This window comes from Fistularia commersonii, chromosome 19, assembly GCF_037954325.1.
Source record: "Fistularia commersonii isolate RoL2024-O1a breed Wild chromosome 19, RoL_Fcom_v1.0, whole genome shotgun sequence".
NCBI lineage: Eukaryota > Metazoa > Chordata > Actinopteri > Syngnathiformes > Fistulariidae > Fistularia > Fistularia commersonii.
Window position 1 is genome coordinate 6,801,778 of NC_141302.1, and position 27,470 is coordinate 6,829,247.

At 41.5% G+C, this 27,470-nt stretch overlaps 2 protein-coding genes and 1 non-coding gene across 6 annotated transcripts; all 3 read right to left on the reverse strand.

Moving 5' to 3' along the window:
- Positions 1-1,013: 1,013 nt before the first annotated feature.
- Positions 1,014-14,778, reverse strand: dtx4a (deltex 4, E3 ubiquitin ligase a). Of its 3 annotated transcripts, none has more exons than XM_086165243.1 (9): positions 14,523-14,778; positions 13,660-13,874; positions 11,026-12,196; positions 4,703-4,764; positions 4,372-4,533; positions 4,221-4,282; positions 3,276-3,596; positions 2,819-2,908; positions 1,014-2,727 (listed from the first exon to the last, which is right to left on the reverse strand). In XM_086165243.1, the coding sequence occupies exons 1-9, from the start codon at positions 14,600-14,602 to the stop codon at positions 2,497-2,499; spliced, it is 2,394 nt and encodes a 797-aa protein (XP_086021369.1). In that variant the 5' UTR covers positions 14,603-14,778; the 3' UTR covers positions 1,014-2,496. The 3 variants fall into 3 exon arrangements, with proteins under 3 accessions (XP_086021369.1, XP_086021370.1, XP_086021371.1); XM_086165244.1 differs by lacking the exon at positions 14,523-14,778 and adding an exon at positions 14,168-14,390; XM_086165245.1 differs by lacking the exon at positions 14,523-14,778 and adding an exon at positions 14,172-14,210.
- Positions 14,779-14,924: 146 nt separating this feature from the next.
- trnaa-cgc (transfer RNA alanine (anticodon CGC)) lies at positions 14,925-14,996 on the reverse strand. Its single transcript has one exon. It is a non-coding gene; the product is annotated as a tRNA-Ala (tRNA).
- A 3,810-nt stretch (positions 14,997-18,806) lies between these two features.
- coro1b (coronin, actin binding protein, 1B) lies at positions 18,807-27,313 on the reverse strand. Of its 2 annotated transcripts, XM_086165251.1 has the most exons (12): positions 27,121-27,313; positions 26,851-26,988; positions 25,564-25,769; positions 25,227-25,349; positions 24,192-24,321; positions 23,040-23,221; positions 22,775-22,894; positions 22,111-22,215; positions 21,874-22,019; positions 21,741-21,798; positions 21,016-21,336; positions 18,807-20,927 (listed from the first exon to the last, which is right to left on the reverse strand). In XM_086165251.1, exons 3-12 carry the CDS (start codon positions 25,765-25,767, stop codon positions 20,805-20,807), a joined length of 1,512 nt encoding a protein of 503 aa, XP_086021377.1. In that variant the 5' UTR covers positions 25,768-25,769; positions 26,851-26,988; positions 27,121-27,313; the 3' UTR covers positions 18,807-20,804. The 2 variants fall into 2 exon arrangements, with proteins under 2 accessions (XP_086021377.1, XP_086021378.1); XM_086165252.1 differs by lacking the exons at positions 26,851-26,988; positions 27,121-27,313 and having other exon boundaries at positions 25,564-25,813.
- Positions 27,314-27,470: the final 157 nt, after the last annotated feature.

Sequence of the window (27,470 nt, forward strand, 5' to 3'; positions counted from 1 at the left end):
TCACAACTGTCACTGAAGACGGCCCTGTGTTCTTACAAATGAAATGGAAGTTGCCGTGAAAGGTTGTTTAGTTTGTGTCGGAATATTATTAGAATATGATTTCTGGAATTTTCTGCTGAAGGGTCTTGCTCTATTTGATCATTCTACTACGCAGATGATCTTTTCATTGAACAAAAAAAACATCCACCTGTTAGAAATTGTTGGCCTTCAATCTTTCATCTCAGCTGTGAAGTGGTTGAAGTAAAATTCTTACTATTTCAATTCTTTCACTCTCAGCCCCGCATCTCTTTCAGTATCATGGCAGAATCCTCTTGCCGGGGTCAATTTTAATTGCTCTCATTTATCTCGGTACATTTATTTCCATTCATTAAAGTAGAGGTAATCCAGACTTCTAATCCAGGAGACAGACTAATCTACAGATAAACAAGTCATGTGCTGCGCTTGTCTAGCGGTTGAAATTGTGCAATTTGAGAAATCAAGCCATAGACAACTATTTAGCCGACTTCATTCTTTTCACATTGATCTGAAGTGAAGACATGCATGCATTTTGATTTACGAAACCCCCAACAAACAAAAAATGCACAAAAAATGCCAAAAAAAGAGGGGGGATGGTATTGGTTTGTAAACAAGCAAAACTCACTCGAGGATTACTAACCCAATGGGATTACATTGTAATTCAACAATCTCCTGATTAGTTAAATGGCATTACCATTAACTAATAGATGAATTATTTAAGAAAAAAAAAGACAAATAATTTGCAACCTGTCGCAACATAGTAACGATGAATTATCTTTGATTGAATTCATATTTAAAGAAAGCAGTGGAGATCCATGCAAAGTCATATGCAAAAGCTGTAATTTCTACCATGGTCAAAAAAAATCTTTCGGCTCAGATAAAGCACTAAGAAAACCTGCCAACTTGTTTTCCGCGTCAGCGAGACGTGTTCGCTTATTCAAAAGCTCAAGAGACACTTTTGTGGACACCAAAGAGTAAAATCTTACCTCGTTGAACCTTAGAAAAAATGTTTAATGCAAATTTGTGCACATAAAACACAAACATATAGTACAGTGCATACATTAAGTATCAATAAAGTATAAATGCTTTTAATGTCGGCCTCAACTCTTACTGTTGAACACCTCATCTAGCGCATCACATGATAAACCAGTGCACGCTGGACTGAATGCAAACTGACCGGACCACTTTGGCCAAAGCTGGTTCCAGGACGAGATAGTCTTTTGCACCCGCCCGTGGCGAAAACTCAACAAGACAGAAACAACCGGTGACCACATTTTGAATCTGATGATGGCATTTGAGGCTGGTGTGTGTCTGACACAAAAGTACAGTAAATGCAAGCCGTCTGTTTTGTTCCGCGCGTCATACCTTTTCGAAAGCTCTGTGCAAATCTCAGCTCAGGCAGGAGGTGCAATCTGAGCTTCTGGGAAGGAATTTACTCCTCCTAAGGGGGGGGTCTAGATTAATCCATAGTATCTTTTCTCCTACCAGTCTGTAACAATTAATGCAGGTAAAAGAAGACATGAAAAGCCATTTAATGCACCCATACTCTGTGGGCAGAACAATCAAGGAATGTCTATTTTTGAATCTAATATACAAAATACTGAAAATTACTTTTATTACTTCAAAGATAGGGGCTGGTAAATGGCATATATAAAGTTTCAGGCAAACTCTGGTACGTCATCTTGTCTATACTTCGCCCTACATTTGAGTCTGTCCAGCCATTCCCCGAAAATAATGCAATGAAATACACCATATGAAACAAGATGCAAAATTAAAATATAAAAACATGATTAAATGGAAACAATATCATATATAAAGTCTTCATAATATACAATTCAATTAAAAAAACGAAACATAGAAGGAATGTAATCCTTGAACAGTACCACTAGAGGTCAGCAAATATCCATGCTCTGATATCCAGTAATACACTTTGAAATATTTATCTGCAGTATCATTTCTTCTGCTTGTGGACCGACACATAATCAAATATATCCACCCAAAACTCCTAGGAGTTCCACTTAGCAGCATTTAAAGTGATAAACACTTCATTAATTCAGATAAATTCACTTAAGTTACATTCTTGACATGAAGTCTCACAGTATAAATGAATTTTATTTAACATAACACAGACTTCTATGTGCACAGTGGTCTCAAATGTCTCACTGAATAACATCTGCAGACGTTGACAATGTTACTGCATCAGAAAGAAAGAAAAAAATGTCTCCCATGTACTAAAACTGACTCATGCAGTCAAAATCCCCAGGAACTATATTTAGTTTTTTAAGTGTTTTCAATTGTGATGGTAAAAGTTCTTTTTGTTCCATTCTATCAAGTTAGATTTCGATTTGTCTGTACGTGTTTGGATCCTTTCTAGGACCATGTCTGCACAGACTCCCGCCTGCTTTCATCTATGCCTCGTGTGTGTGCGCGTGCGTGCATGTCTGTCTGTCTGTGTGTGTGTGTGTGTGTGTGTGTGTGTGTTCAGTCTCTGGGTAGACACTCCTCCTCAGTGATGCCCTGAGCCTTGAGCTCCTCCAGAACGTTGTCCAGGTGGCCGGGGTCGGGGTAACCGTGTCCCGTCAGATTGGAGCCGAACTCTGTCTTGTGGTGCACCTCATTCCAGATGACTGTGTCAGACTCACCAGTGGTACTGGACGTGCCCACGGAGAAAATGAGCCGCCGGTCCCATGCCACCAGAAGCAGCCTCAACACCTGAGATATGACGGTTAGGGAGAAAAGGTTACGCACGTTTCAACATCACATAACAACGGGATTTAAAAAGAGGAGCGTCTCTCTCGCCTACCTTTCGTCCCTTCTCGCTGTCAGGGAGGTAGCAGTGTCTGGGGAACCCGCGGGCAGTGAAGGGTTTGCCAGGGTTGGGGTGCTCTGGACCCTGAGGAGCAAAAGTAAGGTTGATCAGTGAGCCTGTGCATTTTTACTTCTCTCATCAAATGACCTCACATTTCATTTTTAGCAGAATTTCATGTTTTATTGGACTTTCAAAATTTCCATCAATTGGATTACAGTTAAATCTCAGTAATTTTGATGTTCCTTTTGGAGATGATATTCAGCCGTTTTTTTTTTTTTTGGTGGCTTTTGTTCTTGTTGTTACCTAGCATTTAATAACTTAATTATGAACAATAGAAAATGTTTTTACTAGTTATTCATTATGAGGCATTATTATTTAAACAAATATGTAATTTCCGGTTAATCCAGCGGTTAGCTCCACAACAATGTTTAGAATAATAAGATGACTTTACCTGAATGCCAGGGGGGATATTGTAGATGATGCGAATTGTTTTGCAGTCGGGGTGGCCGGGTAGCGAGTGGGGGATGACGTGGTACTCCATCTTGCCTGGAGGCTGGTTCCCAGTCTTGACTCCATAGATGGTCTTGCAGGTGGGGCACTGCAGGCTGCCATCCTTGTTGCCATTGTTGTACATGGCGACAAGGCACTGGAGGTGATACTGGTGACCACACTGTGCCAGGCGGCCTACAGACTCTGCTCGTGAGATGCCACCTACACCGGGGCCTTTATATCCGGATGGTCCGGCCAGGGCTTCCATGCAGATGGTGCAGTCCTAAGTTGGAGAGAATAAGGATATTCTCAATAAGGATTGGCTTTGTGGTTTTACATTTTAGTTTCAAGAACAAATATAATTCAGTTTACTTTTGAAACTAAATTGTATTTCTATGAATATCACTTTCTCTTGATAAATCCATGAAGTCACCACTCTTGCACTTTATTAACTATTAACTTGTCAGAAAGCATCTACATTACACAAAGAAGAAATATGGCACAAATGTAAGTCGTCTCTTGAATGTGGGTCATAGGCTCAATTTGAACTTCATGAAAACACATAAATTTTAATCAAAACCATTTCTAAATTGACCATTTTGGTCAGCAAAAAGAGGAAAGTTTTTATTATTTTAATAAGTTTAAATACAAAAATGAGCTTCAGCTTTCTCCGTTTAACAATTATGATCATTTTTTAAATTAACATTTAGTAATTGTTATTTGGATTTTCATTTGATTTCTTTGCTAAATAGATTTTATAGTAATTTATCTTCAATACATGCTGTTTTCTTTCTTTTTCTCTAAAAACAAAAAATAAAATTGACTTAATTTGACCACTAGGGGGAGCAGTAACTGTCCTGAGCCAAAGATGTGGTTTTATCAAACAGATAAACCACCCTGAACTCACCTCCTCGGGTGGGTTGCGCACTTTCTGAAGGTACCGCTTCACCACCTCCTCCGGGGTCTTGCCTATGATTCAGAAACACAAAGTGTGATGTATGTTTATGGACAAAAATGTAAAAAAATTTTCGGAAAGCAAGAATGAAGTCTCCACCCACCTTTGCGGGCCTGCTTCTTGGTGGTCTTGCGACAGCAGTGGCCCAGGCCGGGCACGGGCTTGATGTCGCTCTTACTGACAGGCGGAGGGTGAAGCACCAGTTTCGGAGGGCGAGTCAAGCAGACTGGAAGTCCAGCAGCGCTCATCAGGATGCCTGTTATGCCTGAAAACAACAACAGGACGGAAACATCATACACTGTATTTCGGGGTTTCGATGAACAGTTTACAACTGCGATGCGGCACTACCTGAATAGTTTGTACAGTGGAGAAACAAAGCAAAAATATCCATTGACAAATAATACTAAAATATGTGTCAAAGTTAAAATTCCTACCTGCCAGAGCAGGGTGCACAGGACTTGATCCATTCAGGTTCTTGACTGGAACCGTCGGCACCCTGAAAAACAAAAAAAAGCCGCCTTGAGTCGGCATGTTGTTGACACACTGACAGCGGACCGGCCAGATTTAAGGTGCCTGCTGAGTCACCTGGAAATAGATGGTAATTACACACAGCCGGTTGCGGCATATGTTCGTTTCTAGTTCACTCCACGTTATCAGGTTAAGAAGCTTTTGCTGTGCGGTGTCAAGAAACCAGCAGATGTTGTTCAACAGATTTTAATACCTCTTGTAACCCCTGCTCCTTTTGCAAGTTTGTGATACGTAGGAAGTAGCTTCTGGTATGTTTGCAAATACGTGCCAAAAATTATTCATATCATACTATCTAATAAGTGCATGATTATTCACATTAAAGTTTTAAAAAAACATCATATACTTATTATCAATAAGTGTTTTTTTTCTGATTCATCAGATCTGTTCTATTCTTTGGTAATTCACTTGATTGTTTTCTGAAATGTAGAAAAATGGCAGGAGTAAATTGACTGCCATACGCAGTTAAAGAAAATGAAATGGAAGCGAATTATATAAAATTAGCGAGAGTGTGTCAGATATGGGATATATAAATATATATTATAAAAGCATGTTTCTAAAAATAAGACATCATTTTTGCTCAAGCTTAAAATACATATTCCCTGAGATCATTAAAATGACGGTTTTAAATTTGCTTTTTTTGTACATTTACTCATCAAAATGATTAAAAAACACATTGTAATAACTGGACTATGACTGATTCATCACTGGGATATACTTACGGTCTGCCAGTTTTGATAATAGTCATCTCTCCCGCTTGAAAGCACCAAAGATCACAACTCGAGATATTATGGCTGATATTCCGATATTCGGCTCCTCTACGCTCTGGCTCCCCGTCAGTTTCTTTAGTCTAGCGTCGGTGAGACCCTGTCCCTCGACTCCTGGCTCTATCAGGATGCATGAGCCGCTGTCACGTCTCCTTCCTCTTTTATAAGACTAATCCACCTGTTTCCATCTGTTTACTTAGCTCTGGTTGTAGGCCAGAGTCGTCACAGCAAGGATTACCTGTTGGGCCACCATAAGGCCACCGCGCACAAGCTTATGGTGCACTTTATCATCTGGGGCGAGGTGATGAGAATAATGAAAATGAAAATTATGATGAATTATAATATCCTTTCTCTCTCTCTCTCTCTCTCTCTTTATCCCACCGCCCCACACAAACAATTATGCATATATAGAATTATTCACAACAATTTTTGATATGAAAATTTTATTTTAAACCGTTTTATTCACCGTCAGCTATCTTTTAAATATCTTTAACAGTCTACTGCGTTCTCCCACCTTCTGTCAGGGCAAATGGTTTTACATAGAAAAGCTTAATTTAATTTTGCATCCATGTCTCTGAGGTCTGATAGTTATAAGTCTGGCCGGGAGCTGCTTGTGGCCGTTAAAAGACATGAATGCAAAGTCTGTGGAGGATCGGTTCATTCAAATAAATTAATCACAATTTATTTAAACCTTTAATAAGAAAGAAGGCGTATCTGCACACGGTAAGGACTGTTCTTCCGTCCAACAGAAAGAGTATTTACACAAGAACTGGTTTTAAAAAAGACTTTGATAATATAAATTATGACTGGACTGCTTATTTATAATTAATATGAAGCATGTGTTAAGATTTACTCCACTGATAAAAGCTTTAATAAATGACATATTTGTTTATTTAAATCTTTAGTTAGCCCCTTTAAACTATTACTTCCTCTGTTTGCGCTTGTAAACTCTTGAAATTTAATCTGAGCTGTGGTCTGAGGCAAACTTTGAAATCGTGACTGACTTCTTTATATTTATGGTCATTGGATTTCAGCATAAATGACTTCACAAATAAATTATTTAATTTTTAAAAAAACAGGTTTGGAGTCAAGAGTTATTTTATTGCACATTTAGCGCATTGGTTATCTGATTACACTATTTACAATATTTGATTGACAGTCAAAATGTGTGCCGAGGGTTATTTGCTTCCAAGGCTTCCTGATTTACGAGGACAAAGAATATTCTGCCAATCTGCCCGATCCATGAGCATGAATGAGATGACCAGAGAACGTCACAAAAAAAAAAAACTGGTATAAAAATTCATGGAGGTGGGGGTTGGCGGTTTCAATGCGGAGAAGGGATGAGATGCGAGGTGAGGTGTGCGAGCAAGTCACGTTTCTTTGATCCAGGCTAATCTTCCGGTATTAGAGCGGCCTCCATCTGGGTTGCTAAAATGATGGGAACCAAGAAGCTGATGCGCATGGCAACAGTTACACCACGCGCTTCCTGTGCATCCCGTAATTGAAGTCTGATAGAACGGATAAGCCCCCCGGAGCGACGTGAACACTGCTCAAATAAGGTGACACAGAAAACAAAGCTGTAACCTGAGGAGAAAGGAAGGTGGCAGGTGTGACCCTTGTCACTGTCATAATCTGTGACCCCTAAGAGTATAGCTCTTCACTCGGACACCACCTGCCAAAACAATATTCATCCTTTCTCGACATGCAACCAGTGCCCTTTCAGGTGACAGTTAAACACCAACTATTCAGTGGCTTATTCAGCTCTGAACAGAAGCTATCACTCATTAGATACTTGCTAAATATGAATTAAAAATGCAACTGGGTTGAGACTCAATAGCAAAAAGTTCTTATTGTTTTTTTTTGAGCTAATTGTAATTTCGAAAATGTAACCCTGAGATTAGGAAATCTCAAATCCTCTGGATTGTGTGAGATGTTCCTCGTCGGAGAGTTGCCAGCCATGCTCCTGCGGATCTGATGATACGATTGCAAACAATGATATGATACGATTATATTGCAGTTTGATGCTCACTTATGAACAGCCTTCAGCTTCGATACGATGTATGTCGTTGCCTTTTCATGCTCGGCGGGTAAATATCTGGCCGGTACCACTCCACCTCCTGCACAAGCTTCCTCTGTTCCCCCAAAGAGGTGAGATTCCGAGCCGGCTCGCCCGTGCCAAAGTCCGGGCCTGTTGCAAATAAAGCAAAACGGACCCTGACGCCGATTCTTACAGGTGGCTACCCCACTGGGTGGCGCCTGAGAGCACCGTTTTTTTGGGCGAGGACCAACAGTCAGGTGTTTGAAGGACCGGCTCACTTCTTAGTCCGCCGAGCATAGAAGGAACGTGCGAACAACCCTGCTTGTTTAATCCCATTTTCTTTATTCTCATGAAGTCTGTCACACCAACACGTTTCCACTTTTAAGCCCTCAAATCTGTTAAATTAGAAATTAGCTACTCTAAACTGGTACCATCCTGCACATATCTTTATTTTTTATTTGGTAAAAAATGTCATCTAATTCCTTTCTAATGTTCATATTATTTCTTACCGACTTTTACAAATATTCTAGCACGTTACATTTTACATTACAAAATGTGCATTTTAAATAATGTTTTGGTTCTTAAAAAAAAACGCTATTTGGCAACTTCTGGCTCTTTCAGCTACTTTTTAAAACAAGCGTGTTAATCGAATGAAGTCAAAGTGAAAAGCAAACACTATATTCCTAATTAACCGACGACAAGGTTGACGCAAGTCGACAGTAAACCAGTAAAAAGTAAGGGAAAAGGCAGTGTCAGAATGGCTGCGAGGGCGGCCACGTGAGGCTGAGAAGTAGAAAGAAGAGAATCCGCGGCTGACGGCAGCAGAGACCATTTGGATTTGTGACGTCAGTGCTTTTACTGAAGCAGCAGGTGAAACCATCTGCTGGACGAAGAAAAAACTCTCACCTGATGAGTTGAAAGAAGGGGTCAAATACGCAGCTCACCTGACACAAAACAAGAGATTATCCAGGCAGGAATTTAATTTATTTCAATGTTAATTACTGTTAATCTGGAGCTTGGCTACTGCTTAACTGTCTTCGTGAGAATTCAACACCAGAGCATTGTTGTTTGGCTCCACTGGAAATTACTCTTTATTTTTATTCCCCTTTCAGTGTTTGATCGCAGTACAAAACACAAATCTAACGGCTTTGTGTATTTCAGCGCGAGAGCTGCCGTTCCTCGCTTGTTTAATTTTTCAGAATATATATTCCCAAAATGTCTCTCTGAGAGAATTTGTGATTGTGTGGAAAAAATATTATAAAGCGAGGGCTTGTAAGCGAAATCTGATGAAATCTGCATGACAGAATTAGTAACATCTTAACAACGAGGACACAAACCAAAGGGTGCTGAGAACAACAAGGGCACCCAGTAGAGTTTTGCATAAGCCTGCAAAGTGACAGATACGCAGACATTTGTGACAAACACAACCTCCTCAGCTTAGAAACTAATGAAAAACAAGCGTATTTTTGCTCCAAAAATATCCGAAACGTGCCTCAGAGCCAGTACAATCTTGCCAACCAGCGCCCTCTGGCTACAGTACTTGGACAGCATGAAATCCGGCTTCCAGAATTATGCCAAATCTCTTGAGAATCTTGGCCTCTTTTTTTGTAAATACATTTATGACCATATATACAAACCAATTCTTTCTGACTGAGATCTATCAGTATGTCAAGATTACAGCATCTGCCGACTGCCGCGGGTTGTCTTACTGACACCGAATATGGGTCAGCTTTCGCCCTGATCTCCACTACAGTGGCAGGGTTACTTTCATCTGACAATAAATAAGATTTCATGATTTCTTTCCACATATCTGTCATGATATCAGGATAACATGCCAGTTTTTGACTGGAGGAAATCCGTCGCTGTGCAGCTGCGTGACACACAACCCAAATGCGCGAAACACCGATGAGTTAGAGCTTGTTCAGTATAAATGGTCTTCATTGTTTTTCAATGAAAGTAAGTGAGTCTGATGGACGTGGTCACAAAGATTGAAGGATCATGAATGCTAATGAGAGTTGGTGTCAGACAATGTGTAATGAGGACTTCAAACAAACAGGGAATCCCTGTCTACTTCATTTTTTCCCAGCTTTCACATTTAGTTGATGTCTTTCATTTACAGTGAAGGGGATGAGTGAACTAATTACAGTGAACATTCCTTGTGCATAATGCACAGTGTTTCATTTTTTTTTTCCAAGTAAAACTGTCCTCGATGTGTTTTATTCATATTTTAACACTCGAGAAAGTGTCTCCCCTCAGGGATTGAAGTGTAAAATGTTACAACTGCACTGTAGCATCACACAAAAGACCAGATTATTCTATCACAACAGAGGAAGAGTAATAATATCAAATACTACTCAAGTTAATTTTGGTCTATCAAAAAGGAATCGGATCACGGGGAGTCATTTAGTTGGAAAACTGGTGCCTGGATAGCTAGTTGTTTCTCCCATAGCACTTTTGTTCTCCATAAACTTTTTCTTACAACATAGAAACAGCAAAGACCTGTGATTTTTTTTCAGCTGGGACAGCAGCAGAGCTAAAAGAGATAAAGGCAAAACGGGAAGCGCGCAGCATTGGTGGCTGGGGCTTCGAGGGTGCATAACTTCACAATGTGCTTGACAAAAATGTGAAAATGCATCAGAAGTTTATCTTTTAAAATTAAAATATTTATTACTTTAGCTACATTCAATAATGTAGGAAGTCATACTAGCAGAAAGTAGTCACCCCCTCCACCCAACACACACATTGAAAAGGAATGTATGGCAAACTTACTGTTGCATTAAGGAAATCTTCAATCATATTCTCAAGATATAATAATTTGAACCATGATATTAATGAGAACATCCACATATTACATTGAGGTGTTATTCATATTCCTCCTATTGCTTTAACTTTACCTCTCCTTTTCAAATAGATATTTCCAAACAAACAAAAAACTGTGATGCTGGTAATGACATGATATGAAAATAATGAAAAAAATGAAAGACGATAGAAGCTGCAGACTCTCATGTTATGACAACAGGAAAACGGCAAAGCTTGAATGATACTCTATCCAAGCTAAGTATTTGACTAATAACGCTTGGTAACGATCTCCATTTCATTCAAAAATAATAATTTAAAATTCCATATTTAATTTTATGTTTCCACAGTCCCTAGGAGCGGCCCCAGATAAAGCAGCTACCTGCTCCATCCAACAAGTTGTACTTCTGTTCACATAAAACAAGTATTTCCCCACAATGTTGTTCTGCTCATCAGAATGTTTGGGGTGTTTACAGATTGCAACTTTATTGACTTCTCAGCCAGCGCATTCATTACGGTCGGCATAAACACCACCCTTTCACAAAGCTCTGCCAGAGGATTTCGACAAAAAGAATGCAAATTAGTGTGGAAACCAGGTGGTGTTGTCGAACGACGCTGTTTGTTTACTCACCCAGAGGCAATAAGGGCACGGGATTGAGCCATGGCGATACGCTGCAGTGCGGGCCGGCTCAGCCCTGCTAGGCTGGACCGGGGTGGCAGAGGGGCGGCGCAGGCAGCAGCACCTGAAGAAGAAACTGGGCCCAGGACACGGGCGGAAGGCGAGGGCGTGCAGGTGGAGGCAGCTGTGGAGATTAGTGGTGGGCCCGGAGCGGGTACCGGGAGGGCTGAACAGGAAGTGGAAAAGGAGGACAACGCAGAGGGCTGGGGCGGGGATGTCGCAGCGGATGAGAGCGTGATGGAGGGCGGAAGAGGAGGTGGCGGAGGGGGAGGGAGGGGCGGGGGCGGCGGGCGTGTGGAGGTGATGGAGAGGGCGGCGGTGGCCGACCCGAGGAGGGACAGAGAATGGGCGAAGCCCCCTCCGATCCCGAAACCGGAACTCCCGATACCGCCGCCGCCGATGATGCCCAAGCCCCCCGCACCTCCCATGGTGCCACCCGCCGCCCCGACTATGGATGTCCTGTGAGGGGAGAGCGACCGTGTCAGGGATGGCGGGCGAGGGAGGGTTAGCGAGAAGGACCCTCCGGGGATGGGGTGACTGTTTATTTTGGGACTGGGGGGCTTTGTCTGCGGCGGTCTCCGTCCGAGAGTCTGAACTGTTGACATGGTTCCTGCTTTGACGCTCAGCACCAGCATGCACTGCTGACAGGCACAGGGCTGTCCCAGAGAGGTTATGGCCGATGCGGGGAGCGCGCCGCTCGGGTATGCGCTCCCGTTTCCAGTCCCACCACTGCCCATCCGAATTCCCATGCCAACGCCGGATGCGTCCACCCCCAGCAGTCCTCCGGGGCCGGGCATGGACGCGGGTCCCCAGGCGTGGTGCGATTTTGGGAGGGGCCCGGACACCAACGGATAAGCCAGGTCGGAGCGGCGCTGGATACGCCTGCAGCGTTGCGTCTGCCCATTGATTTGGGTCATGTTTTCAAAGTCGATGAGGTAGCAGAAACCCAGCGGCGCCAGGTCCAGCCAGGGCTGCTGACGATCGCGTGCTGCCTGAATGGCGATGCCCACCTCTGTGTCGTACGCCGTCCAACTGCCGCCGTCGTTCTCCCACTCCCACAACCAGCCCTGGCCTGGAGCCGAGGTGGGGTCGTAGAAGCTACGTCGTACCGGTCGCAGGGTACCTGGGGAGCAGGTCAAACATGCACAAACACATTATGAAGATTCTACTGTGACGGGACATCTGTTACAAATCCAGTGCGTTTGAATGCGGAGATGTCACAAGTTGTTTGGAGATTTGTTTACACAAGCCAGACTTTGTTTAGGGATTAAAACGTAAATTGAGCATCTTTCTTTCTTTACTGAGCCCGGAGATCCCTGATCACGATGAGGAAGTAAACGCAATGTCAGGTAGATAACCGCATTACAATTCACCGTGGAGAAGGAGGACAACCGTCCTCCCAAATTCAACATATCTGTGTTTGCCTGCTAAGAATTTGGGCAAACAGGTTGCCCCTGGTAACAGCACACTGTGTTCTGAATTGCGATTGGCTGGCAGCCTTGATCTGACCCAACGCTGGCTCTGTTTGCTTTCCCATGGTGTCCAGAGAAACTTCATACTGTAAAGCCTTTTCATATCAAACTCTCTATCGAAAACAAGGCACTCTTTGAGGCGGGTGGGGTTTGAAGCCGGGGATGAAACTTTTTTTTTTTGTGGCGCAGTTTTGCTAAATCTGCAAAAAAAACTTAAATAACTTTTCTTTTTTTTTGGCTAGAATAGCAACAGACAAAAACAGACCTAGTATTGTATAGTAGAGTTGATGAGTGCAATTATAACATGGCATTAATGAAGTGGCTTCACACATGAGCCAGTGTAAATCAACAGTGGGAAAATATGACTGGAATGTTAATCTAACTATAAATCTCATATGTGTATGTGTGTGTGACACTGTGTGACATTTAACAGACAACACAGGAGTTAATTCATAAAATTTGCTCCCATCAACCTCATTTCTCCAATGACCTCTCCTGAATTAAATGCCTACTTCCCCTCGCTCTTATCTCGTCAGGAGGTGGGGTGGGGATACCCATTTCAGCCTCCGCTGGATTCGGAAAATAACCTGCATAAAAGCTTTTTGTCAGCCAGCGCTGAAAGCGAAGGGCAGTCTCCGCCAAAGCGAGACATCTGATAATTCTCCTCTTTGTCTGAATGCGACTGCTCGGGCCCCTCCGTGGAGCTTCCAGTTGTGACAGATGACCCCTCGTGTTCACGTAAAAAACAAAGCAGCACCGATGATGAGTGTCTGCGGTGGAACTGTTTACTGTGTGTCTGACTATGACTGGACACTTCAGCTGCTGTCCAGGGCTGAGGTAGTAAATATGCACACACACACACACAAAATCTCAAAATGAGTCACTTCCCCAACACCTTAACACTCCCAATAAGCCAAAAATGCATCAGTGATGGCTTCAGGGGTCTGGATTTCTGGATGTAAATGTCAATAAGAGAACAGCAGTGTGATCATTTATGGCAAAAAAAACAAAAAACATGAGGGCTTCACAGGATAAAGTAGGCAATAAAAAAGGCCTCGACCTCAGGCCTGGCTATACAATAACACCCTCCACATCACATCCCATCCCCTCTCACCTGTGTCTTGTCGGAACTGGTGCATGGAATGCAAATCGATGATGTAGGGCGAGAGGCGAGAGTCCACTTGGCCGAGGACGACGCTACCACAGCGCGGGTCGCTGCGGATGACCGCCTCGATGTGGTGACAGACAGCCGGGCTGTAGGGCCGCCAGCGTCCGTGCTCGTTGAGCCATTCCCATACCACCACGGCGGATGCTAGTAACATCCTACCCCTGCAGAGGCGACAGGATTTACAAAAAAATACGAGGGAGGGGGGGACATGAGAGGAGGCCAAAAACCGTGGCGGCGGCGGCGACGCGCGTCAGAGAGGCGCGTCGCTTCGCCGCGCGTCTCCAGCGCGGAGCAGCGCTGCATCCATTTTGCACAGGTCCCCCCCCCCTCCCTTGCAGATTCCCCCCTCCCAAACCAGATGTGTATCCTCTGCGAGAACACACACACACACACACACACATCCAGGTATTCTTCACGTCGCGTGGGGAGGGGTTACACTACATGCAAACGGTACCTGCCATGTTTGTAGTTTCGGACATGCAGCAATGATGAAGTCCTTAAATCGCGCGGCGAGGAAACGGATCGTTTAGGTGCGCAAAATTATTAAAAAAAAAAGCCCACCCTCCCTTTTGTTACAGGATGGAGGCATTTCTACGCAGATGAGTGACGTCTACTGAAAATCATTTCTCTGGCAGTCAAGTTTGGCTGAGAGGAGAGGAGAGACACGCCGCGCCGAGCGGGTGGGCGCAGCCCCGGTAGGGTGGGTTAGTGTGGCAGTTAAAAAAAGCTTACATGATTTTTTTTTTCCAAGTCAAATGTGCTGTTTTACGTACTCCCGTGAGCCGCTTGCTTTAATATTTTATATTTACCGTGTTGGGGCGCTTCGGTGTCCCCGGTTCAGATCAGTGTTCGCCCACCGTGGCTGCCGCCGGATGAGCGATCCGTCCATCCATCACCGGTTCCCGGATACCATCTGCTCCGACCCCCACCGCCCGACAGTCATCGGTGAAGCGTTTTCTCTCAGTTGTGGGAGAAAAATGGGTGTCCGGCCAACCATCACCACTACCGTCGTGAAAAATAAATGCGTGACATTACCGTGCGGGGAAAGTCACATGTGGGTGAAGCCACAAATCACCGATCAGATTGTTGGCAAGGCACCCGCAAGCCAAAAATGGCTCCAGCTATGACACAGATATGCAAGCAAAATAAAATGATTCTTCGAGTGTTATACTTGGAAAACAAAAGTGATGCAAAAAGATAGCTTTAAAGTTTGGAGATGCCGGGGATTGAACCCGGGACCTCATACATGCGAAGCATGCGCTCTACCACTGAGCTACATCCCCGATGATTCCCGTCCAGTGTTCACAATGGTTCTTTGATTTGAGTAGTGAAAGAAAATTCATAGATAATACATTATAATTTTATAGGAAACCTTTTCGTGGCACAGGTCATCCGGGAAGCCGAAAAAGCCGTCTTGAAGAGAAGATATGCAAGTCCAGTTGCCTTTGTAACCATGACCTGGATAACTAAGAACAGAGAGGGAACATGGATCACAACTGGAAAGCAGGAATATAAAATCAACGAAGAGGGATGTTAGAAGCATTGTTTTATTGTAATTTTCATTAAAGGAAAAATACACAATTCTTAACATTTCAGGAAATATTTTCCTTTTTATTATTTATTATTATCAAAACGGTTAGAAGTGATTAAAGTTTCTAAGTTTCTAAATGTGCGTGTGTGTGTGTGTGTTTGTGTGTGTGTGTGTGTGGATGGGGGCTTGCGAGCAAAACAATTGGCAAAAGAAAGCACATGCGTTTTTAAAAAGCACAATTTTACACATAATGACACAAATGCAGCTTCCATTGAGCCATAAAAGAAGTGGAGAACAAGTTATTTATAGCACTGGATTTTACCAAAGTCAGAAAATAAAACAAAAGTAAATTTACATTTTAGCTGAAGCTGGTGAGAAAGCTTTTCCAGAATCAATGAAAAAAAAAAATACAATTCTCAAAATTAATTGGAAAGAAAATCCTGAAAAAATACATGACATTAGCATAAAAAAAATATAAAAGGAAATAAAAACAACTTGGAATTAGAGAATGACGAGGATAGCTTATTCTCGTTATTAAGACTATGTTATTAATTGTTAGCTTTTATTGAATTAATTTTTTTAAACCCACATTTCAATTCAAGTGAAACAAAAAACCTTACCCTGTTGAAATGTGAATAACTAAATGTGCCAGCAGAATATTTTACACCGTTATTAAGTTTCCTCCAGAGCCCCAATCCATTTATGACTGACAACAAATCACCGATTTACTGATTGATGCACCGAACACCCAATGAGAGCCTGTACAGTGGGACATGGTTAGGGAAACACAAAACTGAATTTCAGATTATCCTCGCAAGGACTTTCTTCACTTCTGGTTAATATGCATCATTCTTATCATAATTTTCTCTGGGTTCTCTCTTCTGTCTATACTCACATCACCGAGATCTCACTTTGCTCCTCTTCAGACCATATGGCACTTCCAGACATCTCATTTAGATTAATCAGCAAAGCCTGTCTCCCACCGTCTTCCTCTTCCTTACTTTCAAACTCGTCACTGCTCTGCCCCTCTCTTTCCTCTGACTCTCTTTTGGCTTGTGGCTCAAAACTAGAGTTATCTTTAACACAACGCCCAGCCGTGTTTTCCTCCTCTTTCCTCTCACTCTCCTGACAACTGCCCTCCTCCACCTGTCCTTCTTCATTGTGGATTCCCTCAATTTCCTCTCCATCCCCGTCTGGATCGCTGCGAGGCAACAGCTGGAGCCCGAGACGAGTCTCAAGGGCAGTTGCTGTGTCTCTCAACCGGTCCCGGACCCCTCCCTTCTTATACACAATCTGCCGCAGAGTATATTCTCCATTGGTCTCCTTGTTCAGCTTCTTGTAAAAGAAGACCATCAAAAAAAACAAACCCAATAAGCAGAAAGAAAGCAGAATCACAGTTTGATCAGAACGTCCGATGACATCTTCAGACATCTTGGCGTCTTGAGACTCACGGTTCATGTCTGAAAATGAGCAAAAAACAGAAGTACCGTGGTGACCCCTGCGTAAACATGTTAAGGATTTACATTTTTACTTTGTTTTTAGGAACTACTGCAGTTTATCCAGTTTGCTGTAAAGTTAGATGAGAAACTTTTAAAACAGACTATGATTTAGATAGTTATGAGTTTCGAAGTCAACCTAATTCCAATTGGTTTTCAGGCTCCTGATACCCAAGAACTGTCTTGCAATACATCTCAGTTCAATTTAGCTATTTAGCATCAGTTTTAGCTGGTCTTAGCTGGTCTTTTCAAAGGCATTTGAAAACCACCTGAGCATTATAAATAGATACCAATATCCCCATTGAACAAAATCACTTTTGCCAATTTCAGGATGCATATGATTAGAACAAATGTTGATAAATTAGCATCAGGTAAAAGAAGCAAACAATATCAGATATTTTTTTTTAAATCAGTTTTAAACCTTCTGCAAGTTTGATAATCTACCCACCACAAAAGACCTTGAGATTTACTTGGTACAACTATGGGTGTGCTTTGTCATAAACTACAAGAAGACATTGTCAAAAAAACAACTACAAAATTGTCCTGGGCCACCTGCAAGTTCACGCCTCACTGAAATCATGAAAACACCCTACCTTGTTATTAAATTCTTCTTTTGTGTGGAGAAACGTCGCAAATCTGATGCCGCAGCCACAGGAGGAGTGTTTGCATGTGAATCGAAAAGAACTTTAAACACAGTCAAGAAGATTTCACCAGCAGGAAATCCATTTGTAGGATGACATTCGGGACCTATAGAAATACAAGTAAATGATGTATGTCACTTGTTTTCCATGATAAGATATCTTTCGGTGTTGACATGAAAAACCTGAGATCTAATCCTGCTACATTTTCAATACAAAAATGAATATTCCTGGGTGAAAATGTACCTATAGACTTACAGTAGTAATGAAGAAGCCTGCAACGCCTTTATCTTCTTTGACTGTAAACTGTTACCACCAACAGGAAGCCAGCAGACTGTTCACACAACTGCTGGTTTCCTGTCAATTTGATGCTCAAAACGACTTCAGTCAGCCTATCATCGCAGGAAACCTTCCGAGCCGCACTGAATTAGGGTTGGGGTTCAAATAATAATCGTTGTAAGATTTTCCTTTACAAGACAAAGTTGGAAAGGAAGTACAATAAAAGTACAGTTCAACAAGGAAAGTTGGTTAATGTTTTTATGAGTGATGTGCGAAAATGTATAAAACTCACCTAATTAGTTGAAAATGCTGGACTGAAGGAACAAGCAGAAGAAGACGCCACAAGTGTCGTTTGAAAATGATATTCGCGAGTCGTGTTTGGTGAAGAGAGAGAAAAGACACCTTGTGAGGAAGCAGATGGTCTTCGATGAGGAGGGAGGCGGGCTATGTCAATGAGGTATGAAGATTTTTTTGATTTCTATATTTATAGAAACAGGAAATATAGTCTTAATAGTTCTCCGCACAGATGATTTTAATAGAGGGTCAGTGCAGTTGAATATGCAGAATGGTAAAAATGGATTCAGTCAACACATTCCTTCCAGTTAGTTACTGTCTTATGTGTCTGATATCACATATTCTGAAGTCAGAATTTTAAAAGTAAAATGAAGACCGGATAGGATATTTTTGTATGTTATAGTACAAAAAGGGGTGTAGAATTGTAAATCCAAGAGTTACTGAGTTACTAACAGATCAATGTTCACACTTGAATTTGCCATAATTTTTTAATTAAAACATACTTTTATTTACATCTGACTACTGAAAGTCAAACAAGGTAACAATGCACTACCGATTGTTTAGAGCAAGGTTGCTCTGTATTGAGATTAGGGCACCTGAGTGTTTGTCCAGGCTCAAGTATGAAGATTTGCCAGTACATTTTCCCAGGGAAAAAACATTACAGATTTTTTTCTTCTAAAACAGGGTCCTGAATATTGTGACTCTTTTCTCCAGACTGCCTGAGTAAATTAACCATGTGTTTATTCCATTTAGCAATTAATCAGGCAAAGCCTGAGCCAGTTGCTCTCCAGACAACCTTACAAATAGTACTTTCATCAACATCTCTTAGTGTAAAATTGAAAATGATTCCATAAATACAAAGGGAATGAATATTTATTGTGTTTACAATTTGCAGTCGCATTAAAACTGCTACAATCACAGAGAAAGTGTGAAGAGGTCAGTGCAAAAACAGTGATCAAGTCTGATTCGGAATGTAACGTTATTACACATAAAACCATCAACCAACAGGGGAAGGGATTTGTTTGAATTTGAAATACTTCTAAAAAGAATGTCAGTAAACATAAAACGGAAAAATAAAATCAAAAATTAATGTCATTTCACTCAAATACATAGAAAATGTAAAATATTTCACATTTCATTCTGACTTCCAGTGGAAATTGGTGGCATTTAGAGTTGTTGAGTTAGTGACAGTTTATAGCACCACTTAGGCCCTGTTAGTTGGGCACCTTTTTTGTGCTTAGAGCAGAGAATCAAAAAAAAGAAACTAGAAGTTCACAACTCTGTATAAAATCTTCGAATAATTTACCTAAAACCCATGATCCCTTTTGTTGGATCAATCAAAAGATGCTCTTCTCTTTGCTTGCAGTGGGGAGCTAAACATCTACTTTCGATTAGTTAGCTAAAAAAACAACTGCTAATCTGAAGAGTCAGTTGATGACAAGTTAGCTTGTCAGTGATCCTATATACATGTATTGAAAATGGTTGGAAATCACAAGAAATTTTTATTTTCAAACTAAATATAAAATTTCAATCACATTCCTGTGACTGAATGCACAGAGTACCTCTGTCACTTTGCCTGTGACAAAGATGAGCTTGATGGTCATTAATTCAAATTAAATGCATCGAAACGATGCAGGACAAAAAAACATCCTGAGCCCTTCAAAATATTACATGTTGCTTTTTCACATCCGAACACAAACAAACTCGGTTTAAAATTCTAGAGTTGAGCTGATAAGTGCCCAACTGTATCAAGACATGCATGGTGCAGGCACCTGTCAAAAAATACACGTACATGTTTTGGAACCTATATTCGAAGAATTTTGCAGGACGATGGCTACCTCTACCGTAGGTTACCACTCACAATGCTAAGCTAACTAATTGGAGGCAGGATTGTAGTGCTCAGCCACGCACAGAGAAGAGCAAGTCATCCCCCAAAAGTTTGGGAGTTCCATTTAGTTCTGGGGCATTAAAGAAAAAAAAAAAAAAAAAAAAAGAGAGAGATTCTTTGCTGCAAAATCAGGAATATGAAAATTTCAGAAACATCTCGGTCCCGTATCAACATCAATATGGAAAATAGTTTTGCCCGGTGGTATTATAAAAATACTCTAAGATTCCATTTTGCAGAATTACAACTGTCGACCTTCTGCTTTTGACTGAAAGCAAAGACCACAAACTTGTAATATATGCAGTAAGACCACACCCATTAGCTACTGTTTATACCACTCTCAAAGTTGAAGTCATGATCTATGTGCCTGATTTACCATAAACGTTGAACACAGCATACAACAAAAAGTAGTAAAAGAAAGCACAAATTACACAATAAATCAAAAACTGAAGTCATATATTATCACAGTTTAGCAGCTTCAACTACCTGATTAAATAGCCCTAATGGTTATACTTGTGAGTGGTTGAGAGAATATTAAATCCAACTACACTTTACCTTCTTTAGAGATCATACATTTTAATGTTTGTTACCATCTTGTGGTGCCAATGGTGCCAGTTTGACACAAAATTACGTTGAAGCCCTTCAACATCAAAACACAATTTTTCAAGGCTGAACTGTACGCATGAAAAAACCTCTACTTTCTTCATATGAAACACCAAACATCATCTCACTGGCAGAAACCACTCTATGCCGTTGATACTCCCTTTTTAGCCACAGACTCACAGAAACAAAGTGTGGCTATTTTTCATGACATTATTTGATCTGTTTATAAACCCACTGTTATTCAAAGTTAGTCTCTACCCTACACTAAGTTACCCCACGGACACAGCTTACGGATCTTTTGATTCTAGTAAGGCTATAGACTATGGATTTAGAAGATAACCCCCTGGATGTTTTTCCATTCTTGTTTATACGTCCCCATCCTCGATCCGAGCCAGCTGCCTCTCCAGCAGCTCAATTCTCTGGCTCTGAGCGAGTACAACGGCCCGCAGTGCCTTCATTTCTCCTAGCAACTCATTCAACAATTCCTCCTGCAAGCACAGAAGGAAGACGGAATGCATCAGAAAAAAAAAAAACTCTAGTCGGATATTATATAAATTAGTGCTTCTGTCAACTCACCTCTCTCTTTGGCCTGTCAGAGGTCCCATCTGTCTCTCTTGCAGCTACTCGTGGAGGATCGTCTTCTTCTGTCTCCTTGCCAACAGAGGCTGGTGCTACATTGCCTACAGAGGGCGAAGTAGCACTAGTACCAGAGTCCTGTGAGGTGAGCTTGGGCTTGGTTCTGATGGTGTCTCTGTGTTTAGAAGGTGGAGCGGTGTAACCACCACTCAGGGAGACCAGCAGGGGGGATGCGTCCTGTCCAGAAACCCATTCATCAGCCAAGAGAGCTGGTTCCAAACCAGCTGTGTCCGGATAAAGGTCTCCCTGGAACAGATCTGACTGTACACACATTGCAGGGAAATAGCAACTATTAATATTAGACATGACAAATAAAAGCAGTTTCACAACAAAGATGAAATATGTTTGATGAATTGATCCTTGTTTAAGACTGAAATCATGCAGTGGCTTCATCGCACGGTTAGTATTGAAAAAAACATCCAGTAACTTTCTGAAGACTCAGTGGCTGCAGAAAGATGCTAAAATTGCTGACATCCAGTCACCAATATTCACAGGCTGGTGGCAACATTTCCTGCCGCTTACATCAGTTAATATTCGACAGCACTGGCCTTATAGTCTCAGGCTGGTTTTGGGCTGTGTGCAGGAATAAATGTACCATTTTGGAGGAGCATTTCTGTGTGGCATTATTGTAAAATGGCAATAAAAAGGGATTATAAACACACAACCTTTCGTGGAACGGTCATAGAAATGGGTTCCACCTTTCGTTCATGCAGTTTGTAGAATCTGCAAAATATTATAGAGCGACTGTTAAATTTATTGCCTTGAATTAGCTGATGTGTGGTAAATTGAAATAATTACCTTGCAATTTCACACTTGTTGACATCAACACCCCTTTTACTGAGAAAACCTGCACCTCTCTGGGGCTCCTTGCTGCTGTACAAGCTGAGGAAGTGAACGTAGGGGGATTCGTCTGTCACTTCAAAATACCGAATGGTGCAGTCACCCTAAAAGACACAACATGTGTGACTTAATCACTGGCATTAACTGCTGAGACTACAATGGGCTTGTGTTCATTACGCTATCGAGAGGTTATACCTTCCCACACAGGTACACCATGTTTGTGTCAGGGTCATAGAAGGGTAGAAGAACTCCGTTACTTGTATCCATCTCCTGTATGACCATTGGCTCAGATAAATCTTTCTATGAAACAAAAACAACAACAACAAAAAGCTGAATTCAACTTTGTTCTCAAATATTTTAATGCATCAAGGCAAGTAAACATGACACGACATCAACATTCTAGCCAAAAACGTCATGCAACCATCAATTATGGTTCAAATTTTCATTTTTCTTATCCAGAGTAAGTGATGATGTTGTTCTAGGTATAACTATATGTGACAATAAAGGTATTTAATCTTTCTTCTTCTTGGTGAAACAAATTAACTCTTTAGCGAAATCCGGCCAAGCAGCTGTGTTGTGCATGGACCCAATTAAATAAACAAATAAACAAATAATCATATCAACAACATCTTTACAGTGACTTTGGTATAGGCTATCTGACTGGCCGGCTGCCTCAAACTCAAGAGCTGCTGTCTATTTATTTGTGGATGTTTTGCTGTCTTCTGTCTTCAAATGTCTCTCTATTTATATTCATATTTATTTCATTCTCATTTTTGACATTATAACTGTTGGGCTGCTGTGACAAAGGAATTTCCCCTACGAGGATCAATAAAGTTTATCTTATCTTATCTTGACTGACCGTGTCCCAAAGGGCAAGTTGTCTCTCGCTCATGCGGCTGAAGCCAGTGGTGACGATCTTCCCGTCTGAGAGGAACACGGCTCTCATTGGTCTCGTGCCGTCATGAACCTTCTCTTTCACCTGGAAAAGTCGACTGAGAAATTACTCTTCTGAACATGGTGTGTAAAGTACATACAGGAAGGCCATTGTAGTATAATTTTTCCTGAGAGAATTCATTCAAGCACATTTATATGTTCCTCTGGCCAAACATCACAATGTGGAGTACCTTGAGGACGGTGCCTCTCCGGGGGTCAATGACTCGCAGCGCCTTGTCCTTGCAGACAGTACAGAAAGCACTTCCATTCTTGTTCCAGCTAACACTGTAGATCAGGTCTGGGTGAGCGTCGGTCAGCTGGTACAAAAGCTGTCCCGTGCCCACATTCCAAACAAGGATCACATTGTCACAGCCTGGGAGGGGGGAGGGGAGCAACAACATTAAACATGGGGCAAATCCATCAGTGCGTAAAGAATCTGAGGGCATTATTAATCCTCTAAATTAAGGAACATAAATCAGTCAGCTACAAGAAACCTGTTTATCCTGCAAAATTCAGAACTGCTGACTGTGTTGAGAAGAATTTGAACTGATTCCCAGTTATTCCAGTAGAACCGGAGTACTAATCTTCATCTGCTAAAGAGAATGTTTGAACACTTGTTGACTTGTGTGTGGCTGCAACAAATTCCTGAAGGTTTAAGATGATTTTCAAATGTATTGAGCTTAATTTCATATTCCTAAATATACCCCTGACTGTAGAATAAGCCCGTGTAAATTTACATAGGAATTCAGTCATGAATGAATAAATTCAAACCAGAATATGACACCTCTCTAAAACATGCTAAACCATCCCCACCCACTTTTTTAAGTATCAGTCAGGTAATGCAGTGGATGGAGTTAAGATCAAGACATGTAAAGCTTTAATTCACATATCTGTGCTTGAGGTGCAACCCAACCATACACTTATATAAACAACATTTAGAATGAAAGATCTAAAATAATGAATGCAAAGTGTTATTATTCTTCAGGTTAATCATATTCCGTTTTGAACTGGCATACTCCATGATTTGCTGAGAGTGGAAATACAGTTCCTTGTTTGTACAACAGCGAAAATGCTAAGTCTAGTGTTGCTAAAAATGCTGAATCTTTTTTTTAATAAGCATCGAATGGCTTGTGGGCAACTTAGCTTCACTTCTATATGCTAAATAAAGAGGTGCAGAACCTTAAATGGCTTCTTCAAGATACCACTTTTTGTGCAAATTCAAGTAAACCGTCATACTGCTGTTGCAAGCTAATATATTTTCAGGAAAGTGCTGTAAGCTATTCAAAACAATAGCAGTGTCTATTACGTTACATCGAAATGCTCAATGTAGCAAAATATCTTACCAGCGGTTAAGAGGACATTGAAGGCTGTCGGGTGCCACGCCAGGATGCCCACCCTTTTACTGTGGCCTTCCAGGGTCACAATGGCGTCAGTCATGGGGCCTGTCAAGCCCCCATCAGGGATCTGCCAAATCTAAATCAGTAAGAAAAATATTGTTGTTTTTTTCACATTTGATACTTCTTCTGTATTTAAATTTTGATTTTATGATGTGGTAAATGTAATTAAAATTAGAATAAATGTATAGATTTATAAAAAATAACACTGTCTTCGCAAAACAGACATGCTTCTCTCAAAATCCTGTATTGCACTTATTCATATAAGCTGATTCTGCTCTGACAAGGATGTAACATTCAGTCTGCTGGCTAATTTCTCCTTGCTCTACTATCAGTAATGTGAAAATAGAGGCTATGACCAAATATGCATTCTAATTTGTAAAATAAGGTTTCGCTCTGAAGTGAGAACTTCATCTTTTGTACTCAAGGCTGAATCTATCGACAATAATTGACAAGTGTGATTTTTAAAAATAGTTTACGCCTGACGTTCATGATAAGAGAACAGAAGCTACATTGTCAGAAAGCAATCATTGATCGGCAATTTCGGACACTCATTTGGTTAAATGTCCATTATTGTGGAAAAAAAAACATATTCATATTTTAATTTGAAAGGACAGCAGCCATTCATTAACTTGGATTAACGCCATATTTAACCAAACATTTCAAATTACTGAAAAAAGTGTGAGAAAAGAAACAAATAAAAAAGCTAATAAAAAGTAAAAATACATAACCAATTTACTGATGTTTTCCAAGCTCTTGACATTCAATATTTCATTGATGAAAACCTTTTTGGGCAGTTCTGTTTATCATGAAATCATTCTCACAATATTTGAATGAAATGCTTCTATTTCCATCATCTTCTTCCCTCCTGTCTCCCACTTTTAATGTCTGATTCCTCAGGAAACAGGTTATATGACAAAATATTTCTTATTGCTGTAAATTTCTGTTTTAATTGGAGGAGCATTTGTGTTTCTTCTCCCAGACCTTGACGGTACAGTCCTCAGAGGCACTTGCAATGATATTGTCATCATGAGGAGACCACTGGATGTCCAGCACCGGGGCCGCATGGCCGCACACCGTGGGAGAGGACTGATCAATTCTGCCGTTCTGTGTGGTAAAGAAAACAAAAAAGTGCCACATGAACGTAATTTGACACGACTCGTTTGTCTCTGAACTTTTAAAGTGCATCAGCCTGATCACAGAGAAGCATCGACCAACTGCTGATGATGACTTTAGTAGCAGAAATGGCTGGCGAGATGGAAGCTTTTAGATCTATCGATCCGGGTATTATGTGGAAGTCGACGTGCAGGAAAGCTTGAACCTTGCTGATCGGAACGACAAGGAAGGCCCCTCCTCCTCCAGCTTCGATGATAACGGCGATGAATTTAGGATTGACCGCACAGAGGGGGCTGTCCCACGTCACCCTGGACACTCGAACGTCGTCTATGCAGTGCTCTGCCTTCCACGCCTGAGCAAAGACATGGCGAAATTTGCTCTGCCTCACCACACCTCGCCTGAAAGACATAACTGCGGGGAAAACATGCAGATTGAATCTATAAGGCTTGTCCAGAACCACTTCATTTCTTGCAGATGTTATGTTATTTGTTGCAGACCTTTGATTCATTGCAGATTTTAGGGTGATTTTTTTTTTTTTTTCAGATTTAAGTTAATTGCTTGTGAGTGCTGTTTTGGATTTCAAAAGGATTACATATTGTTTTTCGACTATTTTTCCATTATCAAAATAAAACCAAGTCAGGCTTGTGAGAAAAAAATCAATTCCTCATTGCTGTACTTTATGTAATAAATCATATGTTCTGAGTAATTCCTCATTTTCAGATGGTTTCTTGGAAGGTTCCGGGGAATTTTCATTGTAGATTTAGAAAACTGACAAATAAAGCCAAAAGTAATAGTTTGCCAAATATCACAAAACTAAACTTCTCTTTTTCCTTTTGACTTTAAACTAAATAAAAGTTACATTCCGCAGTGGGGACAGGGGATATACGTCTGCATTTTTATACATCATATGCAGCCGCATTTTTCAGTCTCTGTCAAACGTTAAGCACACAGTCTATTCATTTTTTTGGATTCCAACTATCAGTATGCAGAAGAGGAGAAAGGGGGCAGAGACTGAGACTCTGGCCCCCTGTGGGACTTACTGCGAAAAAAAAGAGAGTGGGCTTTTCAAAACACCGAGAAAATTCTTTCATACTGGGAGTATATTCTGAAAAGTAAAGTCAGTCAGGCTCCAGTGGACAAAAGGGCATGATCCGCCCGAAACCAAAACATGCCGAGGCTAGGAAAGGAAGGGGGGTTGGGCAGGAGACCCTGGTAACCCAAGATGTCACTATCCTAGGCGTATAACGGCCGGTCAGGTAACGATGTGTAAACAGGATAATAACTGATCGAAATCCCTGCAGCTTCGTCAGACGGAGGCCTCCGTCGGTATTTAGGTCTGTGTTATACAAAATGTTGGCGGATCATCCTTTTGTTGTCTGCACACATTTGGTGGGGGAAACGTAGATTTTGCACAAAGTATAAGCAACAATGGACGTGCCGTAACGCGAGGTCAATTCCACGACGAAGAGAGGAATCGAGAACAATAACCTACCTGGCTTTGTGAGAGACCTCTCTTAATTGGAAAAACTGACTCGGCCGTGACAGCAGGCCAATAAAATAATCCGCGGCCAGCAGCCGTAACTTAATCCTCTCCCGTGTCCGAGCAGGCGATCACGTCGAGAGCTCAGACCTGCAATAATAAAAAAAAAAAAACAATATGGAGCCAAAAAAAAAAACCCTCTCTATTTTTCTCCAACGTTATTGTTCCGTGTTTGGTCAGTCGGTCAGTAATTACGCAGGACCGATGGAGTCAAAGCCTCACCTGACAGCGCATGGCCCGGGCTAAAAGCGCAGGAGGCGGGGCATGGCGACACCGAACTGGTCCCGGTGGATGGGAAGAGAGTGCGGGCAGGATGCAGACGGTGTTCGCTCCGTCTCCTTTTTTTTACAGACGACTGGGAAAGATAGCAGCACTTGAGCACAGCCAGAGATGTTTAATTATGGTTAAAAGCAGAGATGACAATGTAGCGGTTTTCCCTTTCACGATTGCGGAAGGTTAACTCGGGTCATGTGCATCACTGTGAGCCAATGGTAATTACGTTTGTTACGTCATCGGGAGTCCTTCACGGAAGTGTTATTTAGCTTCCCTATTCACATCTTAAACCACGTTAT